This window comes from Oncorhynchus masou, chromosome 6, assembly GCF_036934945.1.
Source record: "Oncorhynchus masou masou isolate Uvic2021 chromosome 6, UVic_Omas_1.1, whole genome shotgun sequence".
In the NCBI taxonomy this organism is placed as follows: domain Eukaryota; kingdom Metazoa; phylum Chordata; class Actinopteri; order Salmoniformes; family Salmonidae; genus Oncorhynchus; species Oncorhynchus masou.
Window position 1 is genome coordinate 80,198,156 of NC_088217.1, and position 18,050 is coordinate 80,216,205.

Here is an 18,050-nt window from a genome sequence, read left to right on the forward strand (position 1 = left end):
GGAGTCTTTCACATTGCACGTAAGAGACCAGCAAAATATTGACATTGACAGGAATTAGCTGTCTGTCTCCAAAAGTGATGTCAACAAGTCACATGAGATGGAGATGGAATCAGAGATGGGTGTATGGAGAGATGGAAAGACGAAGAGAGAAATGAAATACCCCAAAAGATACATGAGACGCGAGAGAGAAACGGGGATAAGGATGGATGGATAGAAGGAGAGGAGTCAGAAAGAGAGGGGCAGGCCCCAGTCCTTCCTGTCTGGTGTGTCTCTCTGATCCTGAGGCCACAAAAATAGCAACAGGAGCACTGCCAGCGGAAACCGTTATTAAGTCATTCAAGACCTCTCTCTTTCCCTCCCTCTCTCTTTCTCTCTCTCTTTCCCTCCTACTTCTCTTTTCATATCTGTGAAAATCTGAGGCAGCTGGGGCCATGGGCTGGGTGTATGTGTGTGTCAGAGGCAGCTCTGTGTGTGTGTGTGTGTGTGTGTGTGTGTGTGTGTGTGTGTGTGTGTGTGTGTGTGTGTGTGTGTGTGTGTGTGTGTGTGTGTGTGTGTGTGTGTGTGTGTGTGTGTGTGTGTCCAGTCTGGTTGTCAGTATGTGGCGTGCCAACCAGAGTGGTTTGGCATGCAGTCAGTGTGGGGTCTGTCCTGAGGCTATGGGCTTTGTGTGTGTCAGTGAGTGGGTGGGTGGGTATGTGTGTGTCAGTGAGTGGGTGGGTGGGTATGTGTGTGTCAGTGAGTGGGTGGGTGGGTATGTGTGTGTCAGTGAGTGGGTGGGTGGGTATGTGTGTGTCAGTGAGTGGGTGGGTGGGTATGTGTGTGTCAGTGAGTGGGTGGGTGGGTATGTGTGTGTCAGTGAGTGGGTGGGTGGGTATGTGTGTGTCAGTGAGTGGGTGGGTGGGTATGTGTGTGTCAGTGAGTGGGTGGGTGGGTATGTGTGTGTCAGTGAGTGGGTGGGTGGGTATGTGTGTGTCAGTGAGTGGGTGTGTGTGTGTGTGTGTGTGTCAGTGAGTGGGTGGGTGGGTATGTGTGTGTCAGTGAGTGGGTGGGTGGGTATGTGTGTGTCAGTGAGTGGGTGGGTGGGTATGTGTGTGTCAGTGAGTGGGTGGGTGGGTATGTGTGTGTCAGTGAGTGGGTGGGTGGGTATGTGTGTGTCAGTGAGTGGGTGGGTGGGTATGTGTGTGTCAGTGAGTGGGTGGGTGGGTATGTGTGTGTCAGTGAGTGGGTGGGTGGGTATGTGTGTGTCAGTGAGTGGGTGGGTGGGTATGTGTGTGTCAGTGAGTGGGTGGGTGGGTATGTGTGTGTCAGTGAGTGGGTGGGTGGGTATGTGTGTAGGAGTGTGTTCTCTCCATCCAGTGTGTGCCAGCTGAGGCCACCTGACCGATTCCATTTGCCCCATCTGTCCAAATGTAATCTCGGACACCCAGAAATAAAACACTTGCGTCAGATGCTCTAACTAAGTTCTGGGGGATACGTGTTAGAAAATGAACTAACGAGACTAGGTATGTGTGTGTCAGTGAGTGGGTGGGTGGGTATGTGTGTGTCAGTGAGTGGGTGGGTGGGTATGTGTGTGTCAGTGAGTGGGTGGGTGGGTATGTGTGTGTCAGTGAGTGGGTGGGTGGGTATGTGTGTGTCAGTGAGTGGGTGGGTGGGTATGTGTGTGTCAGTGAGTGGGTGGGTGGGTATGTGTGTGTCAGTGAGTGGGTGGGTGGGTATGTGTGTGTCAGTGAGTGGGTGGGTGGGTATGTGTGTGTCAGTGAGTGGGTGGGTGGGTATGTGTGTGTCAGTGAGTGGGTGGGTGGGTATGTGTGTGTCAGTGAGTGGGTGGGTGGGTATGTGTGTGTCAGTGAGTGGGTGGGTGGGTATGTGTGTGTCAGTGAGTGGGTGTGTGTGTGTGTGTGTGTGTCAGTGAGTGGGTGTGTGTGTGTGTCAGTGAGTGGGTGGGTGGGTATGTGTGTGTCAGTGAGTGGGTGGGTGGGTATGTGTGTGTCAGTGAGTGGGTGGGTGGGTATGTGTGTGTCAGTGAGTGGGTGGGTGGGTATGTGTGTAGGAGTGTGTTCTCTCCATCCAGTGTGTGCCAGCTGAGGCCACCTGACCGATTCCATTTGCCCCATCTGTCCAAATGTAATCTCGGACACCCAGAAATAAAACACTTGCGTCAGATGCTCTAACTAAGTTCTGGGGGATACGTGTTAGAAAATGAACTAACGAGACTAGAGCAGTCTCCACCCCCAAGACGGAAACTCTCAGTCACCTTCGGGCCTATCAGCCAAATGTCCCCTCCCATTCCGAAATTACATTTGAAAGATGTGAGCACCTGCGAAATCGGGATTTGTCCAAATGATGAGTCTGTTGGCAGATACCTGTTATGTTAGAACAAGAGATGGTGATAGAGAGCAAGAGAGAGAGTAAAATCATGATTCATTTTTCAGTCTCTCTCTGTGTGTGTGTGTGTGTGTGTGTGTGTGTGTGTGTGTGTGTGTGTGTGTGTGTGTGTGTGTGTGTGTGTGTGTGTGTGTGTGTGTGTGTGTGTGTGTGTGTGTGCGTGCGTGCGTGCGTGCGTGCGTGTGTTTGCTTGCGTGCATGCGTGTGTGTGTGTGTGTGTAAAGCTTACCGTATGCGTGTAGGCGAGTGATTATGCATATGTCTACATGTGTGTGGGAATGCAGTAAAAATGAATGAACCGCAGCAGCAGCAGCAGCAGCCCCGGATACACAGACCCGCCTCCAGCCACCCACCCAGCCATGTGTGACTCCTGCCCCAGATCAGAGCTCCGAAGCCTGGGGAGGGGAGCCAAGAAAGGAGGGGGTCTTGGCACTGGGCCTAGGCCTCAGTGTTTTGTTCTTGGGGGAGCTGGCTGCACTTAAAAAGGCCATTGACGTCTTGGCTGCTGTGTGCAATTTGCTTCCCCTCTCTGTCTGCAGAGTATGTGGGACACACACACATACATACACGTACACACTTTTGTCTGCGAGTCTGAGGGCGATCACTGGCATTTATTGGACCACAGGGAAAAGAACCGGCTGCCTAAGAGTACACACACACACACAACCCCCCCCCCCCCCCCTCTTCCTACGCCCCCTCACTAGGCTAATCACTTCCTCTCCTCTCTGTCTCCATCTGACCATCTCTCTCCATCTTTCTCTTCTTTATTCTCTCTTCCTCTCCCTTCCTCTCTCCTCCACTCTTCCCACTCACTCCATCTCTCTCTTTATCTTTCTGTCCATCATCATGTCCTGGATCTTTTACTGTTTACTATTTAGTAAATGATGGTGTAGTGAGTGGTGTCGTGAGTGAAGGTGTAGTGCGTGAAGGTGTCGTGAGTGATGTAGTGAGTAAAGGTGTAGTGAGTAAAGTTGTAATGAGTAAAGATGTAATGAGTAAAGGTGTTGTGAGTAAAGGTGTAGTGAGTGATGTAGTGAGTAAAGGTGTAATGAGTAAAGGTGTAATGAGTAAAGGTGTAGTGAGTAAAGGTGTAGTGAGTAAAGGTGTAATGAGTAAAGGTGTAGTGAGTAAAGGTGTAATGAGTAAATGTGTAATGAGTAAAGGTGTAGTGAGTAAAGGTGTAGTGAGTAAAGGTGTAGTGGGTAAAGGTGTAATGAGTAAAGGTGTAGTGAGTAAAGGTGTAATGAGTAAAGGTGTAGTGAGTAAAGGTGTAATGAGTAAAGGTGTAGTGAGTAAAGGTGTAATGAGTAAAGGTGTAGTGAGTAATGAGTAAAGGTGTAGTGAGTAAAGGTGTAATGAGTAAAGGTGTAGTGAGTAAAGGTGTAATGAGTAAAGGTGTAGTGAGTAAAGGTGTAGTGAGTAAAGGTGTAGTGAGTAATGGCGTAGTGAGTAAAGGCGTAGTGAGTAAAGGTGTAGTGAGTAATTGTGTAGTGAGTAAACATGTAGTGGGTAAAGGTGTAATGAGTAAAGGTGTAGTGAGTAATGGTGTAGTGAGTAAAGGTGTAGTGAGTAAACGTGTAATGAGTAAAGGTGTAGTGAGTAAAGGTGTAGTGAGTAAAGGTGTAATGAGTAAAGGTGTAATGAGTAAAGGTGTAGTGAGTAATGGTGTAGTGAGTAATGGTGTAGTGAGTAAAGGTGTAATGAGTAAAGGTGTAATGAGTAAAGGTGTAGTGAGTAAAGATGTAGTGGGTAAAGGTGTAGTGAGTAAAGGTGTAGTGGGTGAAGGTGTAGTGAGTGATGTAGTGGGTAAAGGTGTAGTGGGTAAAGGTGTAATGAGTGAAGGTGTAGTGAGTAAAGGTGTAGTGAGTAAAGGTGTAATGAGTGAAGGTGTAGTGAGTAAAGGTGTAATGAGTATAGGTGTAATGAGTAAAGATGTAGTGGGTAAAGGTGTAGTGAGTGATGTAGTGGGTAAAGGTATAATGAGTGAAGGTGTAGTGAGTAAAGGTATAGTGAGTAAAGGTATAGTGAGTGAAGGTGTAGTGAGTGAAGGTGTAGTGAGTAAAGATGTAGTGGGTAAAGGTGTAGTGAGTGATGTAGTGGGTAAAGGTGTAATGAGTGAAGGTGTAGTGAGTAAAGGTATAGTGAGTGAAGGTGTAGTGAGTAAAGGTATAGTGAGTGAAGGTGTAGTGAGTGAAGGTGTAGTGAGTGAAGGTGTAGTGAGTAAAGATGTAGTGGGTAAAGGTGTAGTGAGTGATGTAGTGGGTAAAGGTATAATGAGTGAAGGTGTAGTGAGTAAAGGTATAGTGAGTGAAGTTGTAGTGAGTAAAGGTATAGTGAGTGAAGGTGTAGTGAGTGAAGGTGTAGTGAGTGAAAGTGTAAAGTGTGTGTGTGTGTGTAACCCTCTCTCAACGTGTGTGTCTGTGGGTGGTGGGATAGGCAGAAGATATATTTCCATTCTAATGAAATGAATGAATAAAGTATCTATTCTATTCTAATCTCTCAGACTCTAGGCAGATGCAGACATCTCCGTCGTGGTCCTATGAGCAGTCCTACCCCTACCTGGGTCAGATAACCACGCCCACCGTCCACTCAACCACGCCCATCTCACCCAGCCGCTCCTCCCTCAGTGACCTGTCCAGCCGCCTCTCAGGTAACACACAAACACTCATTCACCCACTGCCGACTGCCCATAGTGTTCTCTTACAGTCATCGGTCTCTCTCATTCACTTCCTGCTTCCACTCTAACCCCTGACCTCTCCCCCTATAGGCCCTGACCTCACAGCCTTCAGCGACCCCCGTATGTCTCTGGATCGCCCGTTCTCCTCCCTGACCTCGCTCCCTGACAGCCGCTACCCTGACCCGCGCATGCACTACCCTACTGGGGCCTTCACATACACCCCCACCCCTGTATCCAACGGCGCCATCGGACTGACCATGGCAACCACCCCTGCTGGGCGTTACCACACCTACCTCCCCCCGCCCTACCCCACAAACGCCCCCCAGGGCCAAGGTGGACCGTTCCAGGCCGGTTCCTCTCCCTACCACCTGTATTATAGCACGGCCGCCGGGTCCTACCAATTCTCCATGATGGCGGGGGGAGGCGGGGAGCGGTCTCCTCAGAGGATATTCCCTCCCTGCACCAACGCATCCATAGGCTCCTCCCTCCTGCACCCGTCTCTGCCAAATCAGAGCGAAGGGGTGGGGGTGGAAGCGGAGGGAAGTCACAGTAGCTCCCCTACCAATATGGTACCCGAGGCAGTATGGCGGCCATACTGAGCACGGCAGCGGGGTTGACAAATGATTGACGGACTTGCTGGCTAATTGGAGTGGACAAGGGGCTTTCACGGAGCGTTCCTATTGGATCATTAGAATGATCAAGGAACAAATTGAGGAAGGAACAGAAACAGGGTGCCATTTTACACCGAGGAGCATGTAGCAGCACTGAACTGAAAATAATTCAGCTTTGTTTTATAAAAGGATTGTTTGCCATGGTTATGATTGTTGTTGGTATTATGAATTACTCGTGGCCAAAAATACAATGGGTGATTTTAATGTGCCACAGGCACTCCCCTCCTATCCCACGTTCCCTTGTACCTCCTCCCCCTCTCCTCCCTTATCCCACCTCCCCTTGTACCTCCTCCCCCTCTCCTCCCTTATCCCACTTCCCCTTGTACCTCCTCCCCCTCTCCTCCCTTATTCCACCTCCCCTTGTACCTCCTTCCCCTCTCCTCCCTTATTCCACCTTCCCTTGTACCTCCTCCCCCTCTCCTCCCTTATTCCACCTTCCCTTGTACCTCCTCCCCCTCTCCTCCCTTATCCCACCCCTCCTTGTACCTCCTTCCCCTCTCCTTCCTTATCCCACCCCTCCTTGTACCTCCTCCCCCTCTCCTCCCTTATCCCACCCCTCCTTGTACCTCCTCCCCCTCTCCTCCCTTATCCCCCTCTCCCCTTGTACCTCCTCCCCCTCTCCTCCCTTATCCCACCTCCCCTTGTACCTCCTCCCCCTCTCCTCCCTTATCCCACCTCCCCTTGTACCTCCTCCCCCTCTCCTCCCTTATTCCACCTTCCCTTGTACCTCCTTCCCCTCTCCTCCCTTATTCCACCTTCCCTTGTACCTCCTTCCCCTCTCCTCCCTTATCCCACCCCTCCTTGTACCTCCTCCCCCTCTCCTCCCTTATCCCACCTCCCCTTGTACCTCCTCCCCCTCTCCTCCCTTATCCCACCTCCCCTTGTACCTCCTTCCCCTCTCCTCCCTTATCCCACCTCCCCTTGTACCTCCTCCCCCTCTCCTCCCTTATTCCACCTCCCCTTGTACCTCCTCCCCCTCTCCTCCCTTATCCCCCTCTCCCCTTGTACCTCCTCCCCTCTCCTCCCTTATTCCACCTCCCCTTGTACCTCCTCCCCCTCTCCTCCCTTATCCCCCTCTCCCCTTGTACCTCCTCCCCCTCTCCTCCCTTATCCCACCTCCCCTTGTACCTCCTTCCCCTCTCCTCCCTTATCCCACCTCCCCTTGTACCTCCTCCCCCTCTCCTCCCTTATTCCACCTCCCCTTGTACCTCCTCCCCCTCTCCTCCCTTATCCCCCTCTCCCCTTGTACCTCCTCCCCCTCTCCTCCCTTATTCCACCTCCCCTTGTACCTCCTCCCCCTCTCCTCCCTTATCCCCCTCTCCCCTTGTACCTCCTCCCCCTCTCCTCCCTTATCCCACCTCCCCTTGTACCTCCTCCCCCTCTCCTCCCTTATCCCCCCCTCCCTTATCCCCCTCCCCTTGTATCCCCCTCTCCTCCCTTATCCCCCTCTCCCCTTGTACCTCCTCCCCCCTCCTCCCCCCCTCTCCCCTCCCTTATCCCCCTTATTCTCCCCTTGTACCTCCTCCCCCTCTCCTCCCTTATCCCCCTCTCCCCTTGTTCAAAATGGAGAGAGTGCTGTTAATGTAAATGATGGCCAGCCAAGATCTGTGTCTGTTCTGTCATGTTTGTATTGGTTTATGGCCGTGATATTGTCTGCACTGATCTACAATCAGCACTGTTATTCGATTCACAATGGTTAAGGGTAGGAATTTACAGGGAATGCTGTACAGTGCTTATGGACATTGTACTGTCACACCAAACTGTAACAGGTCGTTTGCTTTATGATTCCTTAATTTATTCTCTTACAATACCTTTTTGGTTGTACGGTGTGTGTGTGTGTGTGTGTGTGTGTGTGTGTGTGTGTGTGTGTGTGTGTGTGTGTGTGTGTGTGTGTGTGTGTGTGTGTGTGTGTGTGTGTGTGTGTGTGTGTGTGTGTGTGTGTGTGTGTGTGAGTGAAGGAACAGATAAGGCCTACATTGCCACATGATTCACCTCATGTTTGTAAAAAGTCTTTAAATGCAAATGACAACATTGTCCATGTTTGATGACATCATTGCCTCCCACACAGGTATGTCACAGCAACATCAAATATGCCTTTTCTCACATTTTGTTTTACTTTATGAATATAAATATTGTTGTAAAGAAAATAAAACCAGTCTTTTTGTATTTTCTCTAAATCTCTCTCTCCCACAATCTGTCTCAATCTCTCCATTTCCCTCTCTCGTATTGGGCTGAAGGGAAAGGGACTTGTTGGCACTGGAATCTGTGCCAACATTCTCCCCCCTCCTAAGCACACACACACAGCCTTATGCTATTCCTGACCCAGGAAGAATTTACACAGGCAACCAGACAAGCACCGGCCTGCCCTCTCTGCCACTCTACGTTTCCAGAAAGACAAACGCAACCTTCACTAAAATACACACTGATATGGGTGCGTAGACAGACACTCACAAAGACTTCTGAAATGTGCTGTAAATACTCAAAGACATGGCCACCTTCTCTCTCTCTCTCTCTCTCTCTCTCTCTCTCTCTCTCTCTCTCTCTCTCTCTCTCTCTCTCTCTCTCTCTCTCTCTCTCTCTCTCTCTCTCTCTCTCTCTCTCTCTCTCTCTCTCTCTCTCTCTCTCTCTCTCTCTCTCTCTCTCTCTCTCTCTCTCTCTCTCTCTCTCTCTCTCTCTCTCTCTCTCTCTCTCTCTCTCTCTCTCTCTCTCTCTCTCTCTCTCTCTCTCTCTCTCTCTCTCTCTCTCTCTCTCTCTCTCTCTCTCTCTCTCTCTCTCTCTCTCTCTCTCTCTCTCTCTCTCTCTCTCTCTCTCTCTCTCTCTCTCTCTCTCTCTCTCTCTCTCTCTCTCTCTCTCTCTCTCTCTCTCTCTCTCTCTCTCTCTCTCTCTCTCAGGGCTAAATAACCCACACACACACACACAAACTGACACACAGATAGCTGAATAAAGGCAAACCTGTCCAGACAGTGGGTACACAGAGCGTGGCTGTTAGGTCTGTGTTGTAATCCTTCTCCAGGACTCAGGCCAAGGCCCATAAAACCACACAGTCTCCAGGAGAAGAGGGCAGCGGGGTGGAAGAGACACAGAAACACAATCTTTGATAATATAATACACCACTATTCACTGTCAGTCTATGATATAGCCTATGATATTCTTTATCCAAAACCAAGGAGTTCCTCTCGGTATTTATTATCTGTTCCAAGCAGGTTTCAAACGGACTAAAACCCATAACTCATGTGTTGCAACCTACCTATAAACTAACTGAATCATCTACTTTGACATGTAACAAAGAATCCACAGACAAATAGGTCTATATTCCTCATAACTTGGTTAGGGGAACCTTATCATAAATCAACATTCAATGAGAAAGCGTTGTGAATGGCGTCTCGTAATGAGGCCCACAGACTTTGTGGTGGTCTTATGAGAAACAGGCCAAACTTGATCTACGCATGGCTACCATGTCACTTTGATCTTCCTTTGAGGAAGTGTAGATCGATAATTAAATTGTAGTCGCAACTTTATCATCAGGGACGCATACTTTCCGTTGCTTTGTTTGAAGTTTCACCAGGGGTGTATTCAATCAGCCGATTCTGTGGCAACCCGTTTATTAAACGGAAGCAACGGAAATAAATTTGCTAAACGTTTTGAAACTGTTTAGACTAATGATTACACCCCTCGTTTGTTTGACAATGCTCGCACATGTCCAGCTCAGTGAAAAAGACCTGTATACAATTACAGGTGCAATAAAGCCTTACACCCGCCTTATTATAGTCCATGTTGACATAGGGTCATTTTTCCAATAGGCGTAGCCTACAAGCCAGAGGAACCGTTGAGGGGAACACCCACCGCCATCGGGAACGTGGGAAACGCATTAAACTAGTTTATCCCCGTTGATATTTGTAGCCTATGAGCGTGACATACTCAATCACAAGGAATAACCTGGAAAGTGTTAGCTTTGCTGTTAGTATGGCAGGACCGAACACAGAAACAAACATATGTTGATGTCTGTGTGTTGAAGTTCAAGGCCCACAACAATCAATTACTCCTACAAACCTTGGGATACTTTTGAGACGACAAAAGTACTGTCTTTCCACCCAAATGACAGCCCAAATGATCGATTCACAAATTTGCTAATCCCTGAAAACCGTTAGAATGACTGACGGACAGTTTCATTGAGTTCGGTTCAGCTATGAACGTGATTGATCACCAACAGTAATGATAAACGCTGTGAAATGATCACTAACAGGAATTAACATACATACTATTAATCACTTTGACAAGAGAGAGAGAGGGGTCGAGGGGACCGCTGATTGTTGCTCGGACATAATGCAGATGATAAAATCAAGAAATGAAAACATGTATTGAAAATGACATACACATTATATCTTATGGATATATATTTTGTCATAATTAATGAAGCATAACAGGATATAGGATATAACTTTAATGTCTGAAGAAACATAAATTTATATTGATTTTTTTCCCCGGCAGATTTAGAGAATCAAGTGGCTTTATGCGATGGCAAAATTGGTCTTGCAGTTATAATTCTAACCAGAAGATGGCGTCTGAATTGTTGTTTGGCTCGAAGTGCGCCGGCATAACTTGAAACTCCTCCCCTGAAATTTTAGCGGGACTCTGACGTTCCACTCACGTCGCGCGCTAAATTTGTTTTGTGTTGAAGTAAATTCAAGGAACAACAACATAGAGGCGTATCGGCTGCACACAACCATTTTAAACGGGTTTCTTTTTGGACCAAACTTGTTTTTACATTATCCTTACAAAATGTCACAACAAGCTGGTTACTCACCTAGTTTCAAAAGACCAGCTGAAATCCTGCGAATGCGGAGGAAGAGAGCCCGCAGCGAGGGTGTCAGTTCTGGCGGCCGAGGCGGGATTGTCAGCCCGTGTGACTCTATATCCGCTGTTCGACCATTCTCCCCAGGACCCCTGTTCGGCCAGGGTCGCTCTGGAGGGGGAGTGAAGCGGAGAAACCCATTTGCTAGCATCGAGAACACCTTCAGCAGTCCAGCGAAGAAGAAAGTCTTTATTTACACTGATGATGACGACGCCGACTCGTCGGATTCTGTGAAGCCGGGCGGCTCTGCAGGAGTGGAGGGAGAGAAGTCACCAACAAGAACGCTGCCATTTAGTGAACGACTTCTCCATGCAGAAAAACTAAGCAAAGACGTGCCCGGCAAGGTATGATAGTGGCACACGTTAATACAATAATAACGTGATAAACAATCTAGCTTTCTACTGTACCTAACGCTAGCAGACTTATTTTCCAGCAAACTACAGTATCTAGCCAACTGACACATGAAACGTTAGTTAGTTAATGCAATGTTAGCCAGCTACTGTACAGCTGTCAAATTGCTTTATCTGTCAAAGCATCGCACCTCATGGTGATATCACACCGCTGTTTTTGTTCTGATCTTTCGCTCATTTCTCTCTAACAACAGAAACCAACTTCTCTGTCTGAAGAGGACTCACTGTTTGAAGATGAGGATTTGTTCCAGGAGGAGAGAACACCCATACTGAAGGTGAGTTCTATTCTCTTACTCCTTATGGACATGTCTCCAACTCCATTCTTGGAGAGCTACCAAAAGCCTGTTACAATCAAGGCTATCTACATTATAGACAGGCTGTGGAGTAGCTGGTGTGCAGGCTTTTATTCCATCCCATTCAACTATTCATGGCTACAGACTAACGTTAGGGGTTGTTTTGGTATTTTGTGAGTCAACATTTTATCTTGTGTGTGTCAGAGTCCCCAGGCTGGTGCAGTAACCTCCATAGCAGCCCCTGCGTGTGTGGAGTACCCTGCAGACTGGAGCCTGAAGACGCGTCTCCTTTTCACCTCCCTGCTCCCCTTCTCCTGGGCTGTACAGCCCAGAGCTACAGAGGAGGCCCAGGGTCTTACCCAGCACTGTAGAGGACAGTACACCACTATACCACAGAGTATACAGGTACTGTTATACATGTTACACACAGACACACCAGTGGCAACCCCAAGGCAAAGGAGTACTGGTACCTGAGGAGCTTTACTAGCAGCACAAATATATTGTCCTCAGTCTGTCTCTCACACTCTGATACTCACTTCTGTGTTCCTCCAGGACCCTCGAACATCTGCTGAGCTACGATGTGGGTTCCAGCAGTGTCTGCAGTTCTGGCAGCACCCGTCCCTGTCCTGGCTCTCTCTGTTCCCCCGGATAGGAGCAGAGAAAAGCTTCACTGGCAAGAACGTCCCCTGGGCCCAGGACATGGCACTTCAACAGAGCCTCATGAGTGAATGGTGAGTGGGCATCAGAGGGGAGTGTGTTGTCTGTATTATTTCAAAAGCTTTAAATTACCTTAACTTCAACTCCTCTCTACCCTCTCTCTCTCTCCTTCTCTCCCTCCCCCTCTTCTCTTTTTCTTGCTCTCTCTCTCTCTCACAGGTCAGTGAGTCTGTCCTCCCTGTACAGTCTATTGAAGGCCAGACTATGTCCATATTTCTATGTATGTTCCTACCAGTTCACTGCTCTTTTCAGAGCCTCGGGACTGTCGGGGAACAGCATCATCACTGCACTACTCACCCCAACCACCAGGGGGCTCAGAGAGTCCATGAAGGCTGATGGTGAGCTACAAGATACAGTACATCATTCAAGTTTATTATGTCATATGCACAGGATACACACATGGTGTTTACAGACCAATGAAACGCTGACCTGCAGGTTCCCTCTCAATAGTGTGACAACAGTAAGAAGTAAACTATAAATCTAATAGAATAAACATTTAGCATTAGTATAAATACAGGAAGTCACTCAACAATATATCATGTGGAAGTTTGTAATTAAACGTTTATATATGGATATTCTAATCTTGATAGTAAAACATTTTCTGTCAAATACCTGTGGTTGTAGGTATTGAGTTCACACTCCCCCTGCTGGAAGAGAGGAGGAAGAGCAAGGAGCAGGGATCAACCGCACACAACCAGGAGACAGATGGAGAGGAGGAGGAGACACAGTCTGAAGCCAGTGACAAGGAAGACGATGATGATGATGACGATGGTGGGTTTTCCTGGCTGACGGAGATGGGAGTGCAGGATAAGATTAAGAAACCAGACAACATCTCCATCAAACTGCACAAAGAGCGCAACTCGGTGTGTTTAGACCACAAACCAGAGTCTGTAGTCTGTGTGTCAGGAACGCACACCTTCACTCTCATCAACTTCCTCATCAACTGTAAGAGCCTGGTGGCAGGGGCTGGATCACAGGCAGGCCTGCCCCCCACCCTACTGGCCCCTACAGCCTTCAGAGGAGCTACGCTACACTCACTCAAGGTGAGACACACACTGCTGCAGACTGGAACCGTCTGAGGAGCCTTACCTCCCACTTTTCAATTTTCAATTTATGAATGGAAATAACAAAAACTAGAAATGGAAAGTTTCAGAAAAAACGTTGCTGTGTCTAACAGAAATTATAAGCATGTTGCCTTGTGTGTAATTGTCAGGCGCGTAGCGTGAACGTGAAGACCCAGGTGCGTGCTGGGTACCAGGACGTGTGCAGTCTAGAGGTGACGGGACCCATAATGCCTCATTCTCTCCACGCCCTGACCCGCATGCTTCGGCCTGCTCAGAGAGGAGGCTTCAGCACCGCACTCTACACACACGAACCCACCGCTGTCCTCAACACACACACCACCACCAGGGAACAGGTCAGTCACACACACACGAACCCACCGCTGTCCTCAACACACACACCACCACCAGGGAACAGGTCAGTCACACACACACGAACCCACCGCTGTCCTCAACACACACACCACCACCAGGGAACAGGTCAGTCACACACACACGAACCCACCGCTGTCCTCAACACACACACCACCACCAGGGAACAGGTCAGTCACACACACACGAACCCACCGCTGTCCTCAACACACACACCACCACCAGGGAACAGGTCAGTCACACACACACACGAACCCACCGCTGTCCTCAACACACACACCACCACCAGGGAACAGGTCAGTCACACACACGAACCCACCGCTGTCCTCAACACACACACCACCACCAGGGAACAGGTCAGTCACACACACACGAACCCACCGCTGTCCTCAACACACACACCACCACCAGGGAACAGGTCAGTCACACACACGAACCCACCGCTGTCCTCAACACACACACCACCACCAGGGAACAGGTCAGTCACACACACGAATCCACCGCTGTCCTCAACACACACACCACCACCAGGGAACAGGTCAGTCACACACACACACGAACCCACCGCTGTCCTCAACACACACACCACCACCAGGGAACAGGTCAGTCACACACACGAACCCACCGCTGTCCTCAACACACACACCACCACCAGGGAACAGGTCAGTCACACACACACGAACCCACCGCTGTCCTCAACACACACACCACCACCAGGGAACAGGTCAGTCACACACACACGAACCCACCGCTGTCCTCAACACACACACCACCACCAGGGAACAGGTCAGTCACACACACACGAACCCACCGCTGTCCTCAACACACACACCACCACCAGGGAACAGGTCAGTCACACACACACACGAACCCACCGCTGTCCTCAACACACACACCACCACCAGGGAACAGGTCAGTCACACACACGAACCCACCGCTGTCCTCAACACACACACCACCACCAGGGAACAGGTCAGTCACACACACACGAACCCACCGCTGTCCTCAACACACACACCACCACCAGGGAACAGGTCAGTCACACACACACGAACCCACCGCTGTCCTCAACACACACACCACCACCAGGGAACAGGTCAGTCACACACACACACGAACCCACCGCTGTCCTCAACACACACACCACCACCAGGGAACAGGTCAGTCACACACACACACGAACCCACCGCTGTCCTCAACACACACACCACCACCAGGGAACAGGTCAGTCACACACACACACGAACCCACCGCTGTCCTCAACACACACACCACCACCAGGGAACAGGTCAGTCACACACACACGAACCCACCGCTGTCCTCAACACGCACACCACCACCAGGGAACAGGTCAGTCACACACACATGAACCCACCGCTGTCCTCAACACGCACACCACCACCAGGGAACAGGTCAGTCACACACACATGAACCCACCGCTGTCCTCAACACGCACACCACCACCAGGGAACAGGTCAGTCACACACGAACCCACCGCTGTCCTCAACACGCACACCACCACCAGGGAACAGGTCAGTCACACACACACAGCTCAACTGTTATCCACGTCACGACACCACTGTAACGGACTGGTATAAAGCCTCATCATTTGATCTCTGCAATTCAAAGTTAAATCATAATAAAAAATCCTTTGTACTTGTTTGTATATATTCTTCTCTTCCTCCCTCCTCTTCCTCCCTGCCTCTCTCCCTCTCCCAGGCTGAGCCGGCTGTAGAGCTGGATGGATGTGGTCTTCATCCCAGCACCATCCAGCAGCTCCAGGAGCCCTCTACCTTGGGGAAGTCTCCCCTCAGACAGCTCCATTTGAACAACTACTCCTACACATGGAAGTCCTGAGAGCAACTCACCCTGCCTCTATCAGACTGCCAGGCTGGGTCCCAAATTGTACCCTTTTCTCTTTATAGTGAAATGGTTTTGGCCAGAGTCCAATAAAGTAGAGCACTATATTGGAAATAGGGTGCCATTTGGGACACAACCTAGATGCCTTTAGTGGACCGTACCATTCCTACACTGCCGTATACTTACTGTCCATATCTGTCTGAATAGCCTGTCCACAAACTCCAGGTATGCTGGCATTTGTAGTTTTACTAACCCCCTATCCTCTGTACTACAACCCAATGACTGATGGGATTTTTAAAAAACATTTATTTTACCTTTATTTAACTAGGCAAGTCAGTTAAGGACAAATTATTATTTTCAATGACGGCCTAGGAACAGTGGGTTAACTGCCTTGTTCAGGGGCAGAACGCCAAATTTTATTTTACCTTGTCAGCTCAGGGATTCGATCTTGCAACCTTTCGGTTACGAGTCCAACGCGCTAACCAGTATGCTGCCGCCCCTCGAAATGGACTTCTTGTACATGTAACATTCCTGGATTTGCCATAATGAGATGGATTTGGCTATAACAGACTTGTTGTTGATTTTAGACCCTAAGATGTTTTTGTCTTGAACCATTTTTTAAATGTCTGTTTTAAAAGCTTTTATTTCAACATAATTGTTCAACATATAGTATCTCTACTGGTGACATTTTATTGGATTAAATTCGTTTGTCACATGATTTTTCTGCTTGACTTATTTTTTCCCACTTGACTGTTATACATTTTAACGTTGAAGTCTAAGATTTAGATTTTAGATTTTCTGATTTGTTTTTTATTTTTCCCCTGATTTGCTCTTGAGGAGAATAGTCAGTCACAGTGTGGTGTCTTGGCAGCAGAACCACTGCACTGACTCTCCTTCAGCTAGAGTTTCATGTTCCGTTAACGGGAAGCCGATCTGGGCTGCACCCAGGAGAACACAACGTTCTGAAATCTGCAGATAGAAATGGATTGTAATAGAGCTGACATGATTCCCTTCTACGTGTCAGGCAAGAGCATGTCTATTCTATACTGAACAAAAATATGAATGCAACTATTTCAAAGAATTTACTGAGTTACAGTTCATATAAGGAAATCTGTCAGTTGAAATAAATTCATTAGGCCCTAATCTATGGATTTCACATGACTGGGAATACAGATATACATCTGTTGGACACAGATACCTTAAAGGTAGGAGCGTGGATCAGAAAACCAGTCAGTATCTGTGACCATTTACCTCATGCAGCGCAACACATCTTTTCATAGAGTTGATCAGGCTGTTGATTGTGCCCTGTGGAATTTTGTCCCACTCTTCGGAGACTGCGAAGTTGCTGCGTATTGGTGGGAACTGGAACATGCTGTCGTACACGTCAATTCAGAGCATCCCAAGTATGCTCAAAGAGTGACATGTCTGGTGAGTATGCAGGTCATGGAAGAACTGGGACCTTTCCAGCTTCCAGGAATTGTGTACATGCTGAAACATGAGGTGATGGCATGATGACGGGCCTCAGGATCTTTCCACGGTATCTCTATTCAAATTGCAATCGATAAAATGCAATTATGTTCGTTGTTTCTGCCTGCCTGCCCATACCATGGGGCACAGTGTTCACAACTTGGAAATCAGCAAACCGCTCTGGTGGACATTACTGGAGTCAGCATGCCAATTGCATGCTCCCCCATAACTTAAGACATCTGTGGCATTGTGTGGTGTGACAAAACTGCACATTTTAGAGTGGCCTTTTATTGTCCCCAATGCAAGGTGCACCTGTGTAGTGATCATGAAGAAATTCTCACTAACAGGGAGGTAAACAAATTTGTGCACAAAATGAGAGATAAGCTTTTTGTGCATATGGAACATTTCTGGGATCTTTAAATTCAGATTATGAAACATGGGACCAACACTTTACATGTTGCATTTATATTTTTGTTCAGTTTACATAGTACGTTGCTATAAGAATGTTTTGCAAACGTTTGAGTCCACTGATCTGCATAACTGCATCTCGATGAGTAAATAGGAGCATAGATGAACTACACGTGAAATAGGTGTAAAAGTGAAATGGTGCAAATTGGGTACCTTTACGCACCAGATGTCCAAATTAACAGGATGGATTGAGGGGGTTTATGACCAAACACTGGACTGGATACTATCAATGTATGTTATAATAATCCAAAATTCATTCTGCCTTGTGTTCATGTAAAGGTTGTTATAGTTTTGTGGTTTTATATTCATTTTTTGTCTCAGTTTTCAGATCCACTTTGCTAGTTTTTATTTAGTTTGTTTTCACAAAAACATTTCTATTTAGTTTTATATTATTTTGTTTCCGTTTTAGTGTTAAACTTACTGTATGCCTCCCAGTCTAAACAGTTTGTGTACATTTTTTATGTCAAGCCAGGGTAAGCCTACACAAAACGCAGCCCTCATTTTAAGTCTTTCTAAAATCCCCTATGAGAGAAATTAATGGTGGAAAAACGACTAATTTCCCTGTTTGACCGCCAGGTTTTATGTGTATTATGACACCTCCACCGTGGGGCTCTATAGGGTGGTTGGATTAATATAAATTAAATAATAGCTCATAATGTGAGTCCTGACACAGACATCTGCTTCTCACGGTTAAAAAAAAGAGGACATCCTCTTGCCAATGGCTGAAGTCTTAACCCGTGCGCAGACCCGTTTCTTGCGGTTCGTTGTTTAACTCGCCTTGATAACCAGTTATTCGGTAAGGGCACCCTTCACGGTG

At 48.1% G+C, this 18,050-nt stretch overlaps 3 protein-coding genes across 5 annotated transcripts in view; all 3 read left to right on the forward strand.

The window, feature by feature from the left end:
- The window catches only part of LOC135542754 (runt-related transcription factor 1-like), a 45,775-nt gene extending 38,644 nt beyond the window's left edge, over positions 1 to 7,131 (forward strand). For all 3 annotated transcript variants that reach the window (XM_064969932.1, XM_064969933.1, XM_064969934.1), the window contains 2 exons: positions 4,889 to 5,035; positions 5,153 to 7,131. In XM_064969932.1, the coding sequence (XP_064826004.1) occupies positions 4,889 to 5,035; positions 5,153 to 5,661 (656 nt within the window). In that variant the 3' untranslated portion in view covers positions 5,662 to 7,131. The remainder of the gene's footprint in view (positions 1 to 4,888; positions 5,036 to 5,152) is intronic.
- LOC135542755 (uncharacterized) lies at positions 5,924 to 7,904 on the forward strand. The gene is made up of 2 exons (XM_064969935.1): positions 5,924 to 7,103; positions 7,253 to 7,904. The coding sequence occupies exons 1-2, from the start codon at positions 5,924 to 5,926 to the stop codon at positions 7,318 to 7,320; spliced, it is 1,248 nt and encodes a 415-aa protein (XP_064826007.1). The 3' UTR covers positions 7,321 to 7,904.
- A 2,477-nt stretch (positions 7,905 to 10,381) lies between these two features.
- On the forward strand, positions 10,382 to 16,016 carry LOC135542756 (protein downstream neighbor of son homolog). Its single transcript, XM_064969936.1, has 8 exons — positions 10,382 to 10,929; positions 11,190 to 11,270; positions 11,493 to 11,693; positions 11,841 to 12,019; positions 12,165 to 12,343; positions 12,630 to 13,048; positions 13,219 to 13,422; positions 15,158 to 16,016. Exons 1-8 carry the CDS (start codon positions 10,513 to 10,515, stop codon positions 15,293 to 15,295), a joined length of 1,818 nt encoding a protein of 605 aa, XP_064826008.1. The 5' UTR covers positions 10,382 to 10,512; the 3' UTR covers positions 15,296 to 16,016.
- The last annotated feature ends 2,034 nt before the right edge of the window (positions 16,017 to 18,050 follow it).